Source organism: Schistocerca serialis, chromosome 1 (assembly GCF_023864345.2).
Source record: "Schistocerca serialis cubense isolate TAMUIC-IGC-003099 chromosome 1, iqSchSeri2.2, whole genome shotgun sequence".
Taxonomy (NCBI): Eukaryota; Metazoa; Arthropoda; class Insecta; order Orthoptera; family Acrididae; genus Schistocerca; species Schistocerca serialis.
The window spans coordinates 673,970,255-673,989,187 of NC_064638.1; the positions used below are offsets into that span (position 1 = coordinate 673,970,255).

Here is an 18,933-nt window from a genome sequence, read left to right on the forward strand (position 1 = left end):
CCTAACTAACCCAAGGACATCACACACATCCATGCCCGAGGCAGGATTCGAACCTGTGACTGTAGCGGTCGCTCAGTTCCAGACTGCAGTGCCTTGAACCGCACAGCCACTCCGGCCGGCCGGCAAGCTGATAAATTTGTTACTGGTAGGTTTGATCAGCATGCAAGCATTAAGGATATGCTTTGGGAGCTCAACTGGGAATCCCTGGAGGGAAGAAGATATTGATTTTGAAGAAAACTACTGAGAAAGTTTAGAGAACTGGCATGTGAAGCTGACTGCATAATGTTCCTACTGCCACCAACATACATTTTGCATAGGGACCATGAAAATAAGATACAAGAAATTGCTTATACAGAGGAATATAGACAGTTGTTCTTCCCTTTCTCTCTCTGTGAGCAGAACAGGAAAGGAAACACCTAGTTGTGGTACAGGGTACCCTCTGCCATACAAGAAACAGTCACTTGTGGAGTATGCATGCACATGAAGATGTATAGTGCGTGGGGAAGTGTGCACTGCAACAATGTTATCAACTTTCTTTCCTATGTCATTCACATACTGAGTGAGGGAATAATGACTGTCTAAATGCATCTTTATCCACCTCAATCTTTCGTAACCTTTTTCTTATGATCCCTACAAGAGCATAACAGTTGTTCTATAATCTTGAAATATAGGGTCTCTAAATTTACCCAACCATGTTTCACAAAAATTATGTTATCTTCCTTGCAGGTTTACGGTTTAAATTATCCAAGCATTTCAGGTACACTTTCATCTCCTCATTGCAAAATTGGTATCAGTAGGTAAGGCAAATGGAAGCTTTACCAAATCAAATGGAGGCTACACTGTCAGAATGACAAATTATATCACAGAAAATTTGTTTGTCTGAGTAAATGGATATCCTGGGACCACTGGGAATAAGGATGGTCTCTTATTCACAGGGTATGCAATAAACAATAGGCTATGAGAACTGATTGTTGTTTTTAGAGACATAGTCAAACTGAAATGATTAATGACTGGGAGACAAAAGTCTGCACATGGATTCTTGATACAGACATACTTCATATGCTAAATGTATATTAACACATTAAAAATTGGATATAAAAGACACTCTACCAATCAAAGGAATACACAATGGTTTGTTGTCACCTCTGCCACACTGAAATTTAACCACATTTGCTATCAACATCATCTTTACATGATTTGCATCACATCATCAGTGCACTGTAACTATGGTGAGTTTTCAGATGTTAACAGTTGTAGTTGGTTTTCTCTGGACCCAGAAAGCAATCAGATTAGTCACTTATAGAGTTTATCAATTGAAATGAGACCTCACACTAATGTGCTGACATTCTTTGTAACAATGAGGATAAGATTAAATAAACTGTCATGGTTGCTTATGATGTCTTAATAAGTATGTATATAACAAATGTTAGTGTTTTGTAAGGTCACCAAAAGAATGCAACCAATATTTTAAATTATATAAGAAGGAAGTAAGAGGTTAACATGCAGAATGGCATCCATAGTTCATTTTAAACCTAGCTTTATAAAACTTAAAATTATGACTTTGCCAAATTTTTTTAGTGTATTTTGCACATCAAGGAGAACTGTGGCAATTAGCAACAATATGATATGCCAGAAGCATAAGACTGGGAAAAAAGAAAGATGCAATATAATTTCATTGTATCTATCCAAAATGGTAAAAGCATGTTATTTTCAAATTCTGCAATTCAAAAGGAAGGGTAAAGAATTTCTATTAGAAATAGGTGCTTGTGAATGTGATCAATTTCTAACTTGTGCAAAGAAAATGGTGTGATTGAAATACATCCATTCTTGAACATTTGAAGTATTGTATATCAGTGATCAAGCAAGCACAGCTCACACACACATGACCACGGTCTCTGGCTGCCAAGGCCAGACTGCAAGCAACTGCAAGCGATTGGAGAAGCAATCTAGGTGGTAGAGGTAAGGAGGAGTCTGGGGTGGTGAGGGGGAGGTATGCAGAGTAGGAGTGGGGGACAGTCAAGTGCTGCTTGTGGAAGCATATGGAGTATGGTGGAGACAGGGAGGGTAGCTAGGTGCAAGTAGGATATTAGATTGGGGGTGGGGGGTGGGGGGAGGGGGGAGGGGGGGGAGGGGGCAGGAAATGAAAAAAAGAGAAGTTAAATGACTGTGATGTACTGGTGGACTAGAAGTCCATGCAGTGCTGGAGCTGGAGCAGCGAAAGGGCTAGGTGAGTGAAGGACAGTGACTAATGAAGGTTGAGGCCAGGGGGGTTACAGGAACGTAGAATATATTGGAGGGAGAGTTCCCACCTTTGCCATTCAGCGAAGCTTGTGTTCGTAGGAAGGATCCAGATAGTGCAGGCTGTGAATTAGTCTTTAAAGTGAAGGATATTTTGTTGAACAATGTGCTCAGCAACTGGGTAGTCCTGCTATCTCTTGGCCACAGTTTGTCAGTGGTCACTCATGCAGTCAGAGAGCTTTAGATTACATGACTAGTTTCACTGGTAGCCCTGACTTGGATGGGATAGGTGATGCTTGTGACCATACTGGAGTGGGTTTGTGGTGGGAGTATGTATGTGACAGGTCCTGCATCTAGATCTGTTACAGGGATATGATCCATGAGGCAAGCATTTGATGGGGTGGAGCAGGGATGGATGGGTGAGGATATTGTGTAGGTTTGGTGGGTGGAGGATTACCACTGTGGGAGGATGGGAAGGATAGTGGGTAGGATATTTCTCATTTCAGCACACATCAAGAGGTAGTTGAAACACTAACAGAAACATAGAACGTAATTCAATTGCTCCAGTCCTGGGTCCTGAGTCACAAGGGGAATGCTCCTCTGTAGCCAGAGAGTGGGACTTTGATTGAGGGGGGTGGGGGGGGGGGGGTTGGAGATGCTGGGTGACTGGACAGATAACGCATGGGAAATCTGAACAAGTTTGAGAGGATAATTATGGGCTGTGGAGGCCTCAGTGAGACCTTTGGTATAATTGATTGCAGATACGATGGCTAGGTTTTGTGGAAGGGACTTCTTGGTATGGAATGGGTGGCAGCTATCGAAGTGGTGTGGCTTAGGATTCTGGGTGGTTGGAAAAAAATCCTCTAGACTGCCCATGAAAAGTTTGCATAGGATAATGCCAACCTGTTCATTGGCCATCTAGAGGAAACCTTCCTAACCACTAAGAATCTCAAGCCCCTCACCTGTTTCAGATTCATTGGTCTAGACTTTGTGATCTGGACTGAGGATGAGGACACTGTGTCCACTTTCCTCCAGAAACTTAACACCTTCTGCCCCATTTGCTTCACCTGGTCCTTCTAAAACCAGCAAGCCACTTTCCTTGATGGTGACCACCACCTCAAAGATGAGTACATAAGAGAATATTTAGTTGTTATTTGAGATTAGCATTCAAAATTCATCTACTTGTGTAAAGAAGTTCTTCTGAAAAAAAATGCTTTAACTTTTTTTGACTCCTTCGCTATTCAATTTTAAGCTTATTGTTTGAAGTTTCAGGATCTCAGACAAATAACATTAACTTCCTGCCATGATATTTTGGTTGACAACTGTCTTCAGGTGAGTATTTTGCAATGGGGGTAGCTAGTTAACGTCACTATCTTTACACTGAAAATAGGCACAAAGATGCTTGCAAAAAGGCAGCTGCTGTTATATGAGTGTCTTCTGTTGAGTTATATGCTATCTTTGAATACTGCTCCATGTATGGCACCCAGGCGCATGCATAATGTGATACTACATGAGCACTCTCTGTCAGAATGTGCACTCGCAGAGTTAAAATTCAGTTGTCACAATTAATAAAATTAAATGTCACTTGACATGTCATTGGTCATAAAATGTAATTTTTTTTCTTTTTCTTTTCTTTTTTAATAAATTAAAGATGTCCGCCATTGGACACTATCTTTCCCAGTGCCCAGCAGATCCCAAACCAACAACCCCCTTCCTAGTCGCCATGACCAATTGTATCCTCACCCACTCATGGGCCATCTAGAGGAATCCTTCCTTAAAAACACAGAATCCTAAACCCCTCACCTGGTTCAGGTTCACTGATGACATCTTTGCTATCTGGATATAAGGAGAGGATATCCTACCCACATTCCTCCATAACCTCAACAATTTCTCCCCCTTTGCTTCACCTGGTCCTACTCAACCCAACAAGCCACCTTCCTAGATGTTGACCTCCACCTCAAAGATGGCTACATCAGAACCTCTGTCCATATCAGACCTACTAACCATCAGCAATACCTCCACTTCAACAGCTGCCACCCATTCCATACCAAGAAGTCCCTTCCATACAGCCTAGCCACCCGTAGTCATTGCATCTGCAGTGATGAGCAGTTCCTGTTCAAATATACCAAAGGTCTCACTGAAGCCTTCACAGACAGTAATTATCCTCCCAGCCTTATACAAAAACAAATCTCCTGTGCCTTATCTTTCCAGTCTCTCACCACCTCCCAAAGTCCCACCATCTGCCCACAGAGGAGCATTCCCCTCATAACTCAGAATCACACAGGACTGGAGCAACTGAATTAGATTCTCTGCCAAGGTCTTGATTACTCTCGTTGTGCCCTGAAATGAGAAATATACTGCCCACTATCCTTACCACCCCTCCCACAGTGGTATTCCACTGTCCACTGAATCTACACAATACACTCATCCATCCTTACATAACCCCTGCTCCCAATCCCTTAACTCATGGGGCTTATACCCCTGTAATAGACCTAGGTGCAAGACCTGTTCCATACATCCTCCCACCACCTACTCCAGTCTGGTCGCTAACATCACCTATCCCATAAAAGGCAGGGCTACCTCTGAAATCAGTCATGTGGCCTACAAGCTAAGCTGCAACCACTGTCCTGCATTCTGTGCATGCATGACAACCAACAAGCTGTCTGTCCACATGAATGGAGACTGACAAACTTTGGCTAAGAAACAACTGGACTATCCTGTTGCTGAGCATGCCACTGAATACGACATTCTTCATTTCAATGACTGCTTCACAGCCTGTGCCATATGGATCCTTCCCACTAACACCAGCTTTTCTGAATTGTGCAGGTGGGAACTTTTGCTGCAATACATCTTACATTCTCATAACCATCCTTGCCTCCACCTTCATTAGTCACTATTATCACCCATCCAGCCCCTTCCCTTTTCCCATTCCAGCACTACACAACAGTCATTCCACCACCACACCCAGTCTTTTTATTTCTCTCCTTTTCTGCTACTCCCCCTCCCCTTCCCACCTCTCCCCCGCCCTCAGTCTAACCTACAGCTCTTCACTGTCTACCACCCCCACCATACTATCCCTCCCCCTCCCCACTCCAGCCTCCTCCTTACCCCCAGTCAGTTGCCACTCCGATCATGAACTGGTACTGCTGCTCGCATTGTGGTGTCAGTTGCCTGAGACTGCAGTCATGTGTGTGTGTATGTGTGTGTGTGTGTGTGTGTGTGTGTGTGTGTATCTCTATTGGTGACGAAGGCCTTAAGGGCAGAAAGCTATAATTGTAAGAGTCTTTTTGTTGTGCCTATCTGTGACTCAGCATCTCCACTATATGGTGTGTAGCAACTTTCCGTTAATATTGTGACAAGGTATTCTGTAGATTCCAGCCTTCTGCAATCCCATATATCCTTCACTGAATTGAGAAGAACGCAAGTCTTTGTAGGTGGGTGAAAGATTACTTTGAGATGATGTTTTTTTGAGGTGCTGCCAAATTTTGACGAAATATTACTGACGTACTGGAGGAATGCCATGAACTTAAACTGCTCCTTCTCCTCTTGTTCTTGTGTGTAGTCTCATTTCTTCTTCCCTACAGCTGTGCTGATATGATTTGGAGAATATCCATTATCTTTGAACACTGGTTGTAGGTGTTCCAGCTTCACTCCAAGGCTGTCTCCACCAGACACAACTTGTGCCCAGTACAGCAACGTTTGAAGGATGCCCATAGTTTGTGAGGGGTGCTGGCAGCTAGATGCTGCAAATACAGCCCTGTGTGGGCTCACAGTAAATGGAATGCTCCAATGATCCATTCACTTACAGTTTCACTAAAACATCCAGAAATGGCAATCAGCTGTCCTTGTCCACTTCCATCACGAACCTGATATTCTTATGGATAGAATTCAGATGCTGCATAAAGTATGACACTTCTTCTTCACCTTTGGGCCACACAACAAAAGTATCCACTTATTCCCAGAAGATTTTTGGTTTAAGATCTGCTGAATCAAGTGCCTTCGCCTGAAGTGCTGTTGAAGAAGCTGTTACACCTCTTTCCAGTGATGCTGTAGGAGAAATCAGATGTGAAACATGTCACATGTGTACTACAGCTCCACCTCACAAGAGTAACATGTCCTTGATGAAAAGGGCTGCACTATGTAAGCTATGTGCAGATCCTCACATGGTGGTCCTTACAGCAGATAAGGGAACTGTGACTGTGCAGTTACCATGTGACATCTATGACCAGAAAATTTATACCTTGTTGAGTGAATGAGTGTAAAGGAAGACTGGAAAAAGAAAATGACAGCATTGCTGAACTCTTCTTCCTTCCACAAGAAGTTGTGAAATGATTAAGACCACACAGCTCTGTTCCAACATGGTTATATGGTCTCCAAAAATACACAAAGAAGGTCTTCCATTACATCCTGTTGTGAGCAATATCAGTGCTCCAACATATTACTCAGCTAGACATTTGTGTCTTTACTGAGACCTTGTGTGGATAAGTGTTCACATCATATTCACGATGCTGGTGACTTATTAATAGACTGAAGGCAGTTCAACTCAATGAGTCTGACTTATTAGTAAGCTTCAATGTTGTCTTGCTCTTCACTATGGTCCCTCTCATGGATTCATTGTCACTCATCAGCAGTAAGTTCAAAGCCATCCTCTGACTGACAGTGCAACCATATTGGCAGTACATTGGTGAGGCATTTGTCTTCAAGGATGTCAATTCACGCCCCTATTGTGCACATTGTGAATGACTTCCTTCAGGATAATGACATCGCTTGACTAGAGTGGCCAGAATATTCTCCAGACATGGAATCTATCAAACATGCCTGGGATTGATTAAAAAGGGCTGTTTATGGACGACATGACCCACCCACCACTCTAAGGGTTGTACGCCGAATCACCGTTGAGGAGTGGGACAATCTGGACCAACAGTGCCTTGATGAACTTGGGGATAGTATGCCATGACAAATACAGACATGCATCAATGCAAAAGGACATGCTACTGGGTATTAGAGGTACCGGTGTGCACAGCAATCTGGACCAGCACATCTGAAGGTCTTGCTGTATGGTAGTACAACATGCAATGTGTGGTTTCCATGAGCAATAAAAAGGGCGGAAATGATTTAATGTTGATCTCTATTCCAATTTTCTGTGCAAGTTCCATAACTCTCAGAACTGAGGTGATGCAAAAGTTTTTTTATGTGTGTACAAATTTTCATGAATAAAATGCACTGTTTTATGAATGTAAATATGAGGCATTGGTAGGATACCGAGCTCCAGAATTGCATGTTTATTATTGGTAGATCTTTTTGAATGCTTTGGGGGATATCATTGGTAAATACACTAAACAGAAGTGGACCAGGTGTGGAATCCTGAGAAATGCCTTGCCTTATGACTTGCTCCTTTGACTGTATGCTGCCATAGTTTTGAGGTGATTAAAACTCTTTATACTCCGTCTGAGAGATATGACCTAAAGGAGTCATAACATTTCACAGAAAATTCTATATTGTGGCAGATTATACATAAATAACTCATGACTTATGAGACTGAAGATCTTTGTGACAGCACGGAATACTTCTGTTGTTTGCTTCATGGCACTGAGTGCAGTATAAATTTCATTTAGAAATTAATATAGGGCCCCATTTTCTGATTTCCCATTTTGAAAGCGAAACTAATGAGGGCTCAAAACAGATATTATCTACAAACTTAATAACATGTTTATATACTGATTTCTCAAAAATGTTGGATATTTGCTATAAGATTGTGATGAATGTAGTTATTAACATAACTCCTTTCTTCTTTATTAGAGAGAGGAACAACTTTTGATGCCTTGAAAATGTTAGGGAATTGGTCCAATGATGATGAGGAGTTTATTATATCTGATAAGGGTTAAGACAAATGATGGCAAATTTATTTGAGAAGGTAATTTGATATACCTTCAGAACCACATGAGTGTGAATTTACTTTCTGTTTTATAATACTGTAAATTTCACCTTGTATTACTGGAGAAAGAAACAATATTTTGGGTAATAACTCTAGGTTTGATGAGGTAGAGCACTGGAACACCAATTTGAGAAGAAAGGTTGTTGCTAATGTTCAGGAATTGGTTATTTAATATTTCACATGTCTCAGATGGTCTTTAAGTCTTTATAAAAATAAAATTGCGTCTATGGTTTCAGCAAAGATGGTCTAGATATACATGCCCAATGTTTATTAAGTTTTATGGTTAAAATTCTTCTGGGTGTTTTGTCATGTCATTGTCTTGCTTTGAGGAAGGTCATTGCAATTTGGTCAAAATGTTGGTTTTAAGTTTACATTTTCACCATCTTTACCAACTGAAAACTGATTCTTCAGTAGGAGGCATTAAGCAGTCAGTTCATATGTACATTTTGTATGGAACATTTTTTTTTAAATAAAAAGCCGAGCAAGGAAATGTTTGTCATACAAGTGCATCTCCAGATTTAACACCACCACACTGTCACCTACATCTACATTCATATTCTGCAAACCATTGTGAAGTGGATAGCAGAGTGTTCCTCTCATTGCACCAGTTATTAGAGCTTCTTTTCATTTCATGCATATATGGAGTGCAGGAAGAATGGCTGCTTAAACACCTCTGTGCATGCTGTTAATCTAATTTGTCCTCATGATCCCTATGGCAGTTGCTGTATATTTCTACATTCCTAGACTCATCATAAAAAGATGGTTTTTGAAGCTCTGTAAGTTGGCTTTCTCAGTTCTTCAAATGTCTGCCAGTTCAGTTTGTTCTGCATCTTCATGACACTGTCTGATGTGTTGAACAAATCTGTGGCCATTCATGCTGCCCTTCTCTGTATATGTTCAACATCCCCTGTTAGTACTATTTGGTACAGGTCCAACGTACTTGAGCAATATTGTAGGATGGGTTGCAAGGGTGATTTGTAAGCACTCTCCTTTGTAGATGGATTGCATTCCATTTCATGTCCCTATCAACTGTTACCATCCAGGTACTTGAATGAGTTGACCTATTTCAACTGTGGCTCTCTGATGTTGTAGTTGAAGGAAAATACAATTTTTTTTTCTGTGAAATGTGCAGCTTTACATTTTTGGATATTTAAAGCAAGACAATCTTTGCATCACTTTGAAATCTTATCAAGATCTCACTATTTGTGCTGCTTCTTTCAGACTGTTCTTCATTATAGATAACTGTATCATCTGTGAATAACAAGCTGCAGTCTACCTATCAAGAAATCCTCAGTGCAGTCAGAAATATTGCTTGATATACTGTACCATCATACTTTTTGTAATAAGCTTAAGTATGGTACTGAGTTATTGCTGCAGCTACCTGACTACCTTGATCCTTGATTTTCAGGATGTCATGTGAAAAAATTGCAGGTTGGGTTTCACATCACTGATGTTTTCAGAAGTCATCCTGACAAAAGTAGTTGAAAATGCTAATTGTTGCTCTGTTTTGGAAAGCAGCAGTATTGTTGCAGATGATGGGCATTTTTTTGGTGTTCACATAGTGAAAGTAAAGTACATCCACATTAATTGTTATTGATCTGATCTCTTTATGTAGAAATATAGGAACAGTAGCTCTGTAATTTGATTCAGCAGTCCATGAATTTGGGGGACTAACAGATGTGTATCGCTAAGTTACATTATTTTATATTAATTCCTTTAAAATGATATTTTTTGGCATTCTGTAGACATGAAATATGCATTACTCACCATATGGCCAGAACGTGTAATCCAGTAAAATGCGAAGTTGCTGTATTTCTTGTAGTATCCTTCAATGATACTGTTAACCGTTATGGGTGAACGATTTGATTCCTTCCACCTTTGAGCACCAGCCCACTTTAAATTTTCTACCCATTTCAGTGTACCTATATGAGGATGCATCTTAGTCATTTTCTCTCGTGAACATTTAATTCAATTTACAAAATATCACTGCACTTGAAATCACTATTTTTAGATTTATTTACCTGGTGTGTCAACAATGAGATCTAGATTGCCAGTGAATACTACCACAGAGATGTCAGTCTCATTGAGAAGTGATTCAACTGAAAAAAAAAAAGAAAAAGGAACTGAAAATTTTTGCAGGATCATAATGCTGGTACCATAATTTCCAAGTGTTTGCAAATATTAATGTTTTAAGTAAATTATGGCACATAAATAAGCATATAATCATAATTAAGTAACTATTTCATTTCAAAAGTTTCCTTAATCAGTGTCCTTGAAAACCTCACAGAAAATTTCAACGCAGTTCTTATTGTTGTTTGTCACTGTTCATTAATGCCATAATTGACATTTTACTATGAACTGAAGCTAAATTGAGGAGTTACTTTCTGAGTAATTGGTCATTTTGTAACATATCATTTTGGTCTGCACCTGTTGGCTAATGCTGCTTTCTTTTGTTCACTGTCAGCAATGCTAGTTTTCCAGTGTCTATGGTGCTGTGGCTATTCTCCAGCCTGAAAATAAAAAGCTGAGTTCCCCCAATCTGCTAAAGGTTGGTGGCCTGGTCTGACCTGACAGTATTCAAATGAAAGAATTTCCCAAAGAATGGCTGGCATTTTCTAGTACCCACTGGGAAACAAACTCCTGAAAGTCGCAGCAGGCAGCAGAACATTACAGTAGTACTATGAGTAGTAACAAGAAGTGGCCATTCACAGTGCGTACTTTCTGCTATGGAGGCTGATTGGTTGAAATGTCTGCATGACATAAAAATATAATGGAATGGAGCTATGAGTAGCTTGTAAAATTGAGGAGTTGGTGGGCAGCCCTGGTGGGGTGCAGGAGGCAAGTTTGGAGCTCTCTGAGGCAGAAATGTTGTGGTGGTGTATATTTTGGAACTTTGTAGTCAGAGAACAGTTAAGTTTTTCTTCCAATGTGGGAAGCTCAGAAAGTGTTCAGTGTCCACTCTCTCTCTTAAATCTGAGGGTCATTCAGTAAGTCCCTATTGGAATGGTTTGCTGATAGTAAGCGACATCTGTTGCTAGAGGGACGGTAAAGTTGCGGCCATATCCATCACATGGTCTCATTGTCCCTCGACTGAAGCAACAAGCTTATATTTATTTTGTAACATGGAAAAAAAGTGAGTTTTAGCAGTGGTTGAACATTTCTATTTAAAAGGTTTAACACTGAAACAGACCAAAACTGGATATCTGTTCCATTGTTGCAACTGGGTAAACTGTTTACATCTGGGTAAAGTGTTTACATTTGAATCAATGAGTTTATATGTAGCCATACATCCACAAAAGGTGAACAACAGTCAGAACATCCAGAGGAACTGACGACCTCTGAAATGATTGACAAAATCAACGATATGATTTCGAGTGATCAACAAATCAAAGTATGTGAAATAGTTGAGGCCACAAGCATACTGCAAGGCACTTTTTTTATCAATTTTGCATAACAAATAATGTGTGAAAAAAATCTCGGCAAGGTGGGTGTTGCCTTTGCTCTCAGTGGACAATAAACATAATTGAAACTTCCTGGCAGATTAAAACTGTGTGCCGGACCGAGACTCAAACTCGGGACCTTTGCCTTTCATGGGCAAGTGCTCTACCATCTGAGCTACCCAAGCACGACTCATGCCCTGTCCTCACAGCTTTACTTCTGCCAGTAAAGATATTGAGACTGTTTTGGCACTTTTCCATTAAAATTTTGCTGGGTTTCTGTGATAATATGTAACTGTGGACAGAACATGGATACACTTCTACACTCCAGAGGCTAAAGAACAGTCAAAATAGTGGTGTTTTGAAGGATATTGGGCTCTGAAGAAGGCAAATATGGTGAAATGGGTCAGCAAGGTGATGGCCACGGTTTTTTGGGATGTGTGTGCAACCATCTATGATGATCAGCTGAAAAAGGGACAAACAATAACAGGGGAATATTGTGTGTCATTATTGCACTGGTTGAGTGAAGAAATTGAGGAAAAATGTCCTCTTTCGGAAAAAAATGTCTCTTCCATCAAGACAATGAGCACAGCACCCCCCCCCCCCCCCCCCCCCCCCCCACTTTTCCCCTCTGCAGTTTTGATCCCCAAAATTTTGGAATTAAAGTTCAAATTATTGCAACATCAACTGCATTAATTGTTTTTTTATTTTCAAATTAGAAAAAATGGCTTGACGGGTGATAATACATGCCCTTTCAGATTACGCTGATACAATAGCTCCCTACTTAACAATTACATACAACCGCTCGCTCACTGATAGATCTGTACCTACAGACTGGAAAATTGTGCAGGTCGCACCAGTGTTTAAGAAGGGTAGTAGGAGTAATCCATCTAACTACAAACCTATATCATTGACGTCGGTTTGCAGTAGGGTTTTGGAGCATATACTGTATTCAAACATTATGAATCACCTCGAAGGGAATGATCTATTGATACGTAATCAGCATGGTTTCAGAAAACATCGTTCCTGTGCAACACAGCTAGCTCTTTATTCGCATGAAATAATGGCCGCTATCAACAGGGGATCTCAAGTTGATTCCATATTTCTGGATTTCCAGAAAGCATTTGACACCGTTCCTCACAAGCGACTTCTAATCAAGCTGCGGGCCTATGGGGTATTGTCTCAGTTGTGCGACTGGATATGTGATTTCCTGTCAGGAAGGTCGCAGTTCGTAGTAATAGATGGCAAATCATCGAGTAAAACTGAAGTGATATCAGGTGTTCCCCAGGGAAGCGTCCTGGGACCTCTGCTGTTCCTGATCTATATAAATAACCTGGGTGACAATCTGAGCAGTTCTCTTAGGTTGTTCGCAGATGATGCTGTAATTTACCGTCTAGTAAGGTCAACTGAAGACCAGTATCAGTTGCAAAGCGATTTAGAAAAGATTGCTGTATGGTGTGGCAGGTGGCAGTTGACGCTAAATAACGAAAAGTGTGAGGTGATCCACATGAGTTCTAAAAGAAATCTGTTGGAATTCGATTACTTGATAAATAGTACAATTCTCAAGGCTGTCAATTCAACTAAGTACCTGGGTGTTAAAATTACGAACAACTTCAGTTGGAAAGACAACATAGATAATATTGTGGGGAAGGCGAGCCAAAGGTTGCGTTTCATTGGCAGGACACTTAAAAGATGCAACAAGTCCACTAAAGAGACAGCTTACACTACACTCGTTCATCCTCTGTTAGAATATTACTGCACGGTGTGGGATCCTTACCAGGTTGGGTTGACGGAGGACATCGAAAGGGTGCAAAAAAGGGAATCTCATTTTGTATTATCACATAATAGGGGAGAGAGTGTGACAGATATGATACGCGAGTTGGGATGGAAGTCATTAAAGCAAAGATGTTCTTCGTCGCGGCGAGATCTATTTACTAAATTTCAGTCACCAACTTTCTCTTCCGAATGCGAAAATAGTTTGTTGAGCCCAACCTACATAGGTAGGAATGATCATCAAAATAAAATAAGAGAAATCAGAGCTCGAACAGAAAGGTTTAGGTGTTCGTTTTTCCCGCACGCTGTTTGGGAGTGGAATGGTAGAGAGATAGTACGATTGTGGTTCGATGAACCCTCTGCCAAGCACTTAAATGTGAATTGCAGAGTAGTCATGTAGATGTAGATGTAGATGTAGAAATGAGGTCATCGCCATTTGGGAGGACGACGGTTCAATCCCATGTCTGACCATCCTGATTTAGGTTTTCCGTGATTTCCCTAAATCACTCCAGGAAAATGTCGGGATGGTTCCTCTGAAAGCGCACGGCTGACTTCCTTTCCCATCCTTACCTAATCCGATGAGACCGATGACCTCGCTGTCTGATCTCCTTCCCCAAAAACAACCCAACAACCCTAGGTCATCGCCCGACAGATGCATACTTTACAGACCTTCACAAATATTACTTTCTGGATGGCTTAAAAAAATTGGAGCAGTACTTTGAAAATTGTATAGAGTTAGAAGTGGATTATGTCGAAAAATGAAAAAAAAGAAAATTCCCAAAAAACTGGTTTTTTTAAGGATGTATTGGCAAATCACTTTCCAAATTTCTTTGATAGTTTTCAGAAAATAAAGTATCATGAAAACAGTTTTAAAATGGCAAGTAATTCTAGAAAATTACAAGTGGGTGCAGAGTGCATTCTGACCAGGAAAAGGTATCCATCTACAGGTTGGCCAAGCCTGCTGCCAATATGTTTGATGTTGTCCTTGAGTCCACAAGCAGAACCAGCAAACCACAAAAAGTTGAATAAGGCAGAATGGAAAAGGAAGGGCCATCCACTAAGGAAAAAAGGAAAAGTAACAGAAACACTGACTTTCTTGACTATGGGCAGAAACAGCTGAAAGATACAACATTCCTCTTCTTAAGTTCATGCATAGCCATAATCAATGAACCTGCATTCACAGTATACTGGTAATGATGAATGCACATTTTGATCTTATATCACATAAATTATTATACTTATAAGTCATGCTAAAGCAATGTACTAAGCATTAATCTGAACAAATTATTATATTGAAACATTTTTGTAGTCATAATGAAAACCTAGCCAACTGTGGTCTATTGGAAATGAGAATGATAGAAAAAATATATTTAAGCAAGGGGGGAGAGTAAAATGCTGTTCATTTCTTTTCTCTTCCCCCTTCCCCCAGGACCTGACTGTTGGTATAATAGTTTCATTCTGTTTTTTGCTGCTGTAAGTAAAGTATCGTTTCAAATTTTCTTTGGTTACTAGTTATTTTCTAATTTCCTCCTCTTTCTGTCTGCCCAGTAGCAGACTAACTGCTGAAATGAACAATCCACAGTTTAAAGAAGATAGTACATGTTACATTCTAGTAATAAAAATACATGAGGCTATTTTAATTCTATTCATTGTGTTTTCAGATCACCTGATCTGTTTCTGATGAGCATTTTTCAAAATCTCACATTTGATGGTAAGCTTGCTCTGACTAACTAACCAGTTCTAAGGAGAGGCTCTTCAAATCTATGACAGTCTTAAACTGAATAATAGAAAAGATTTGAATACCATACATTACAATTTAGGGAGCTCTCTGATTAGGCTACAACAGCACTGCTTGTATATAATGAGTATGGTGGCAAGGCAATACAGAACACAGATATTTATGTCCTTTGCATGAAAGTTAATGAGGTAGCTCATAGAACAGTTCACCCAATACCAAATCATTGTATTGCAAATTTTTGAAACTTGAACATATGTTTCTCTCAGGTCAGCAAAATAATTATTCATTAATCAACCACAATAGTTTTGGCGTTCTCGTATGTTGGTATTAAGTAATTTGGTAGATGTGAATCCTGTAGAACTTAACTGCAATAAATAACAAAAAATCATCAGACTGTATATGTTTCATTGCATTTTAATGACTTGAGAGTGTTTTGTAGTGTTGCATCTAAGTAAGAGTAGTTTTACTGCTAGTCCTGTGAAGCCTATAAGGCTTGCAATTAAAATTTGTGAAATTATTTATTAATTTCTGATTTTTAAAGTATCTTCCATTTTACTGAGTTAGTGTATTTATTTCATATGAGGCCCCCACAATATATGAGGGCTACCCACAAAGTACATTACGTTTTGGAATTAAAAATAAATAAAGTATTGGAAATTTTTTTTATTATATACAGATGAAAGCCACACTTAAATACTACTTTTCTACATAGTTGCCATTTAAATTAAGGCACTTATCATAGCAATGGACAAGCTTGGAAATTCCTTCATCGTAAAATTCGGCCGCCTGCGTCTTCAACCACGTGGTTACCTCTTTTGGGACAGAAAAGGTGTGATTATTGTGGATTTCCTGGAAAGAGGCACTACAATAAACTCTAAAAGGTATTGCCAAACTCTGCACAACCTCAGAAGAGCAATACAAAACAAGCGCAGGGGAAAGTTTGGCTCAAAGATCTTGCTGATTCACGACAACGCCCGGGCCCACATGGCAAATGCCACTCGTGAAGTTCTCGAATCTTTTAAGTGGGAGTTGTTTCCTCATCCGCCGTACAGTCCCGACCTGGCACCGAGTGACTTACACTTATTCCCAGCAATGAAGAAGTGATTGGCTATGCAACGTTTTCATGACGATTCACAGCTTCAAGAAGAGGTAACCACGTGGTTGAAGGCGCAGGCGGCCAAATTTTACGACGAAGGAATTTCCAAGCTCGTCCATCGCTACGATAAGTGCCTTAATTTAAATGGCAACTATGTATAAAAGTAGTATTTACGTGTGGCTTTCATCTGTATATAATAAAAAAAATTTCCAATACTTTATTTATTTTTAATTCCAAAACGTAATGTACTTTGTGGATAGCCCTCGTAGTTGCCTCACAATCCACATAGCTGCAATGGAAACAAATTGTACTGAACTTAAAAGCTTCTTTGCTGTGTCTAAAGATGGTCTTCATGTTCTCTTCTTGAGAGTAGAGATATAATGTTCCAGTAAATACAATAGTCAAAATTTGAATAATCTTTTTTATACATAACATCAACACACTTTGCAACTGTCAGTATAATACATCAGACTTATCAAATGAATACCATGAACAGAAATGGTGTGCTTCCCATCTGTCTTCTGAATCATGTCACTTCTGTAAATAATATAACTATTAGCTTGCAGTCAATTCCAGATATACATTAAATTCACGTTATTATGGAGGGAGTCCCTCACAGAATGCTTATTTTAAATTGATTCAAATGTTTTTTCAAGGGTACCATGAAATCATTTAAAAATACAAATAATAAAATTTTATAACCCAAAGAAACATCTATACTATTTTCATATAAACTTATGGGATGAAATTTGAGGTGGCTCAAATTAAGTGTACTGAAAATAGTTATTGTTTTTATTTGGTTATCTTAATTTATCAAGTTTAATTGAAACACTGATTGCATTCAGCATACCGACAAACTTTGGCATCTTGCATTGTTTCAAACAGCATGCTTCCTCTAATGTGCAATGTAAGTAAAGGGATATGATGAGTTGTGTGTAAATTCCAACAACTGAGGTGTGTGAAGTACTTCAATGCAACAAATGCCCACAAATCCCTTTACATTACTATGATCATCACAGCATCACATCCTCTAATTAATGAAATAGGAAAATTTAATGTGAATGCATACATACACAGCTAGTCATTAAAATTGCAATGCCACAATGCTTAGCAAATAAAAGAATTTTAATATTGTGTATATAGAATGTAATAGGAAGAATACATCATAAGATTTGTAGGTGATTTGGCGATGCATGGGGACAAAATTTATGACATAGAACTGCCACCTCTGGCAGCAACAATGGCTCTAATCCGACTTAGTATTGAGTCAGACTGATCTCAGATGACACATATGGGCCTGAAATTTCATGCTGCCACAACTCTGTGCCCAAGTTCATCGAGTATAGCGGCTGGTAAGTGGTATCCTGCCTGAAAGATAATGCTATGGGAAAGATACTTCACAGCCACTGGCCTTCACACATTAGAAATGTAGTAGCTGCTGTCAAAATTACTGGCTGTACACATAAGTGTACCCTATGGTACCCCATACCATTATGCCAGGTGCTTGCCGATATGAAAATGACGAATGCATCTGTGCAATGTTTGTTCACCTAATAACCTCCAAACGTGGGTATGTCCATTGTGATGCTACATACAGTACAGGGACACATCTGAAAAGGTTATTTGGTGCCACTCCTTTGTCCAGTGTTGTCACTGGGTGCACCTATGTTGGCAAACCCCTCTCCACTGCCATGTTGAGGGGGGCCACAACAACGGTCACCATTCTGACAGTCTGTGGTGCTCCAGACATCATTGCATTGTTTCTGTGCATAGTTACCTTAGTGCACACAAGCCAGTCCCCTGGTTCATGGTACACAGTATGGCTGTACAGTCCTGCACAGCAGAACAAACAATGTGTTGTCCTCTTAGGAGATAGTCATATAGGGCCTCTGAGATACTGATGGCACTGAATATGGTCCTCTTGAACCCATCAGTTTCTGTACTCACTTGACAGTCATGGGATCCAGACCAAGTGAACACAGATATTGCAAAATGATAAACTGCAGGCTTGTTCATGATTCTACCACTGTTGAATGATAAGAGGTGCTAGTGAACAGTTTCCATCTTACGAGATGCATAACATGACTTTCTCATAATCAATCAGTATTCAAATATGGTTTTTCAATGAGAAACCCACTGTGTAATCTTCACTTATATGACGAAATGTGGCCAGTCACATGGAAGTATATAGTGACCCATTATTTAAGAACTGGTAGAATCCAAATAGTCTGATCATAATTTTTTCTTTCTTCATTTTATTACTAAGTTTGATTTTTAAGGTTATGATCAACATGTCTGTTCTCCTTAAGTAGTAAAACTTTTACTAGTTTAGGAAAACAGATGCTTCTGATGGACTAAAGATCAGAATCATCATAAAATGAAGAAAAAAGTTTGACAAAAATTGTTTTCAGATCCATGAGTTCTTACTCCTATGTACTTCGTGCAGTTTTGCTGGAAGGTTTATCATTTGCATATCAAAGTATGTAGTATGATTCATATCAATCTGATGTATGCTGCCTTCATGGCATTGCAATTTTAATGGCCAGTCATGTGTTTTAAGTACTTGGTATTAACACTATGGCATTTGGTGACACCTCAGCGGTGTAGTGCGCAAAATAGTGATCAATGGCCAGCGACACCACAGTGGTGTATTGTGCATAGTATTGCTCAGTGGCTGGCGATGCCCCAGTGTTGTCGCGATCACAGTATCGCGCAG

General features: G+C 39.8%; 1 protein-coding gene across 1 annotated transcript in view; it reads right to left on the minus strand.

Annotated features, from left to right (window-relative positions):
• LOC126423201 (retinoid-inducible serine carboxypeptidase-like) overlaps positions 1 to 18,933 on the minus strand; it is a 123,037-nt gene that overhangs the window by 41,460 nt on the left and 62,644 nt on the right. The window contains exons 8-9 of the mRNA XM_050087248.1: positions 10,195 to 10,272; positions 9,941 to 10,095 (exon numbers count right to left, since the gene is read on the minus strand). Of these exons, the coding sequence (XP_049943205.1) occupies positions 9,941 to 10,095; positions 10,195 to 10,272 (233 nt within the window). The remainder of the gene's footprint in view (positions 1 to 9,940; positions 10,096 to 10,194; positions 10,273 to 18,933) is intronic.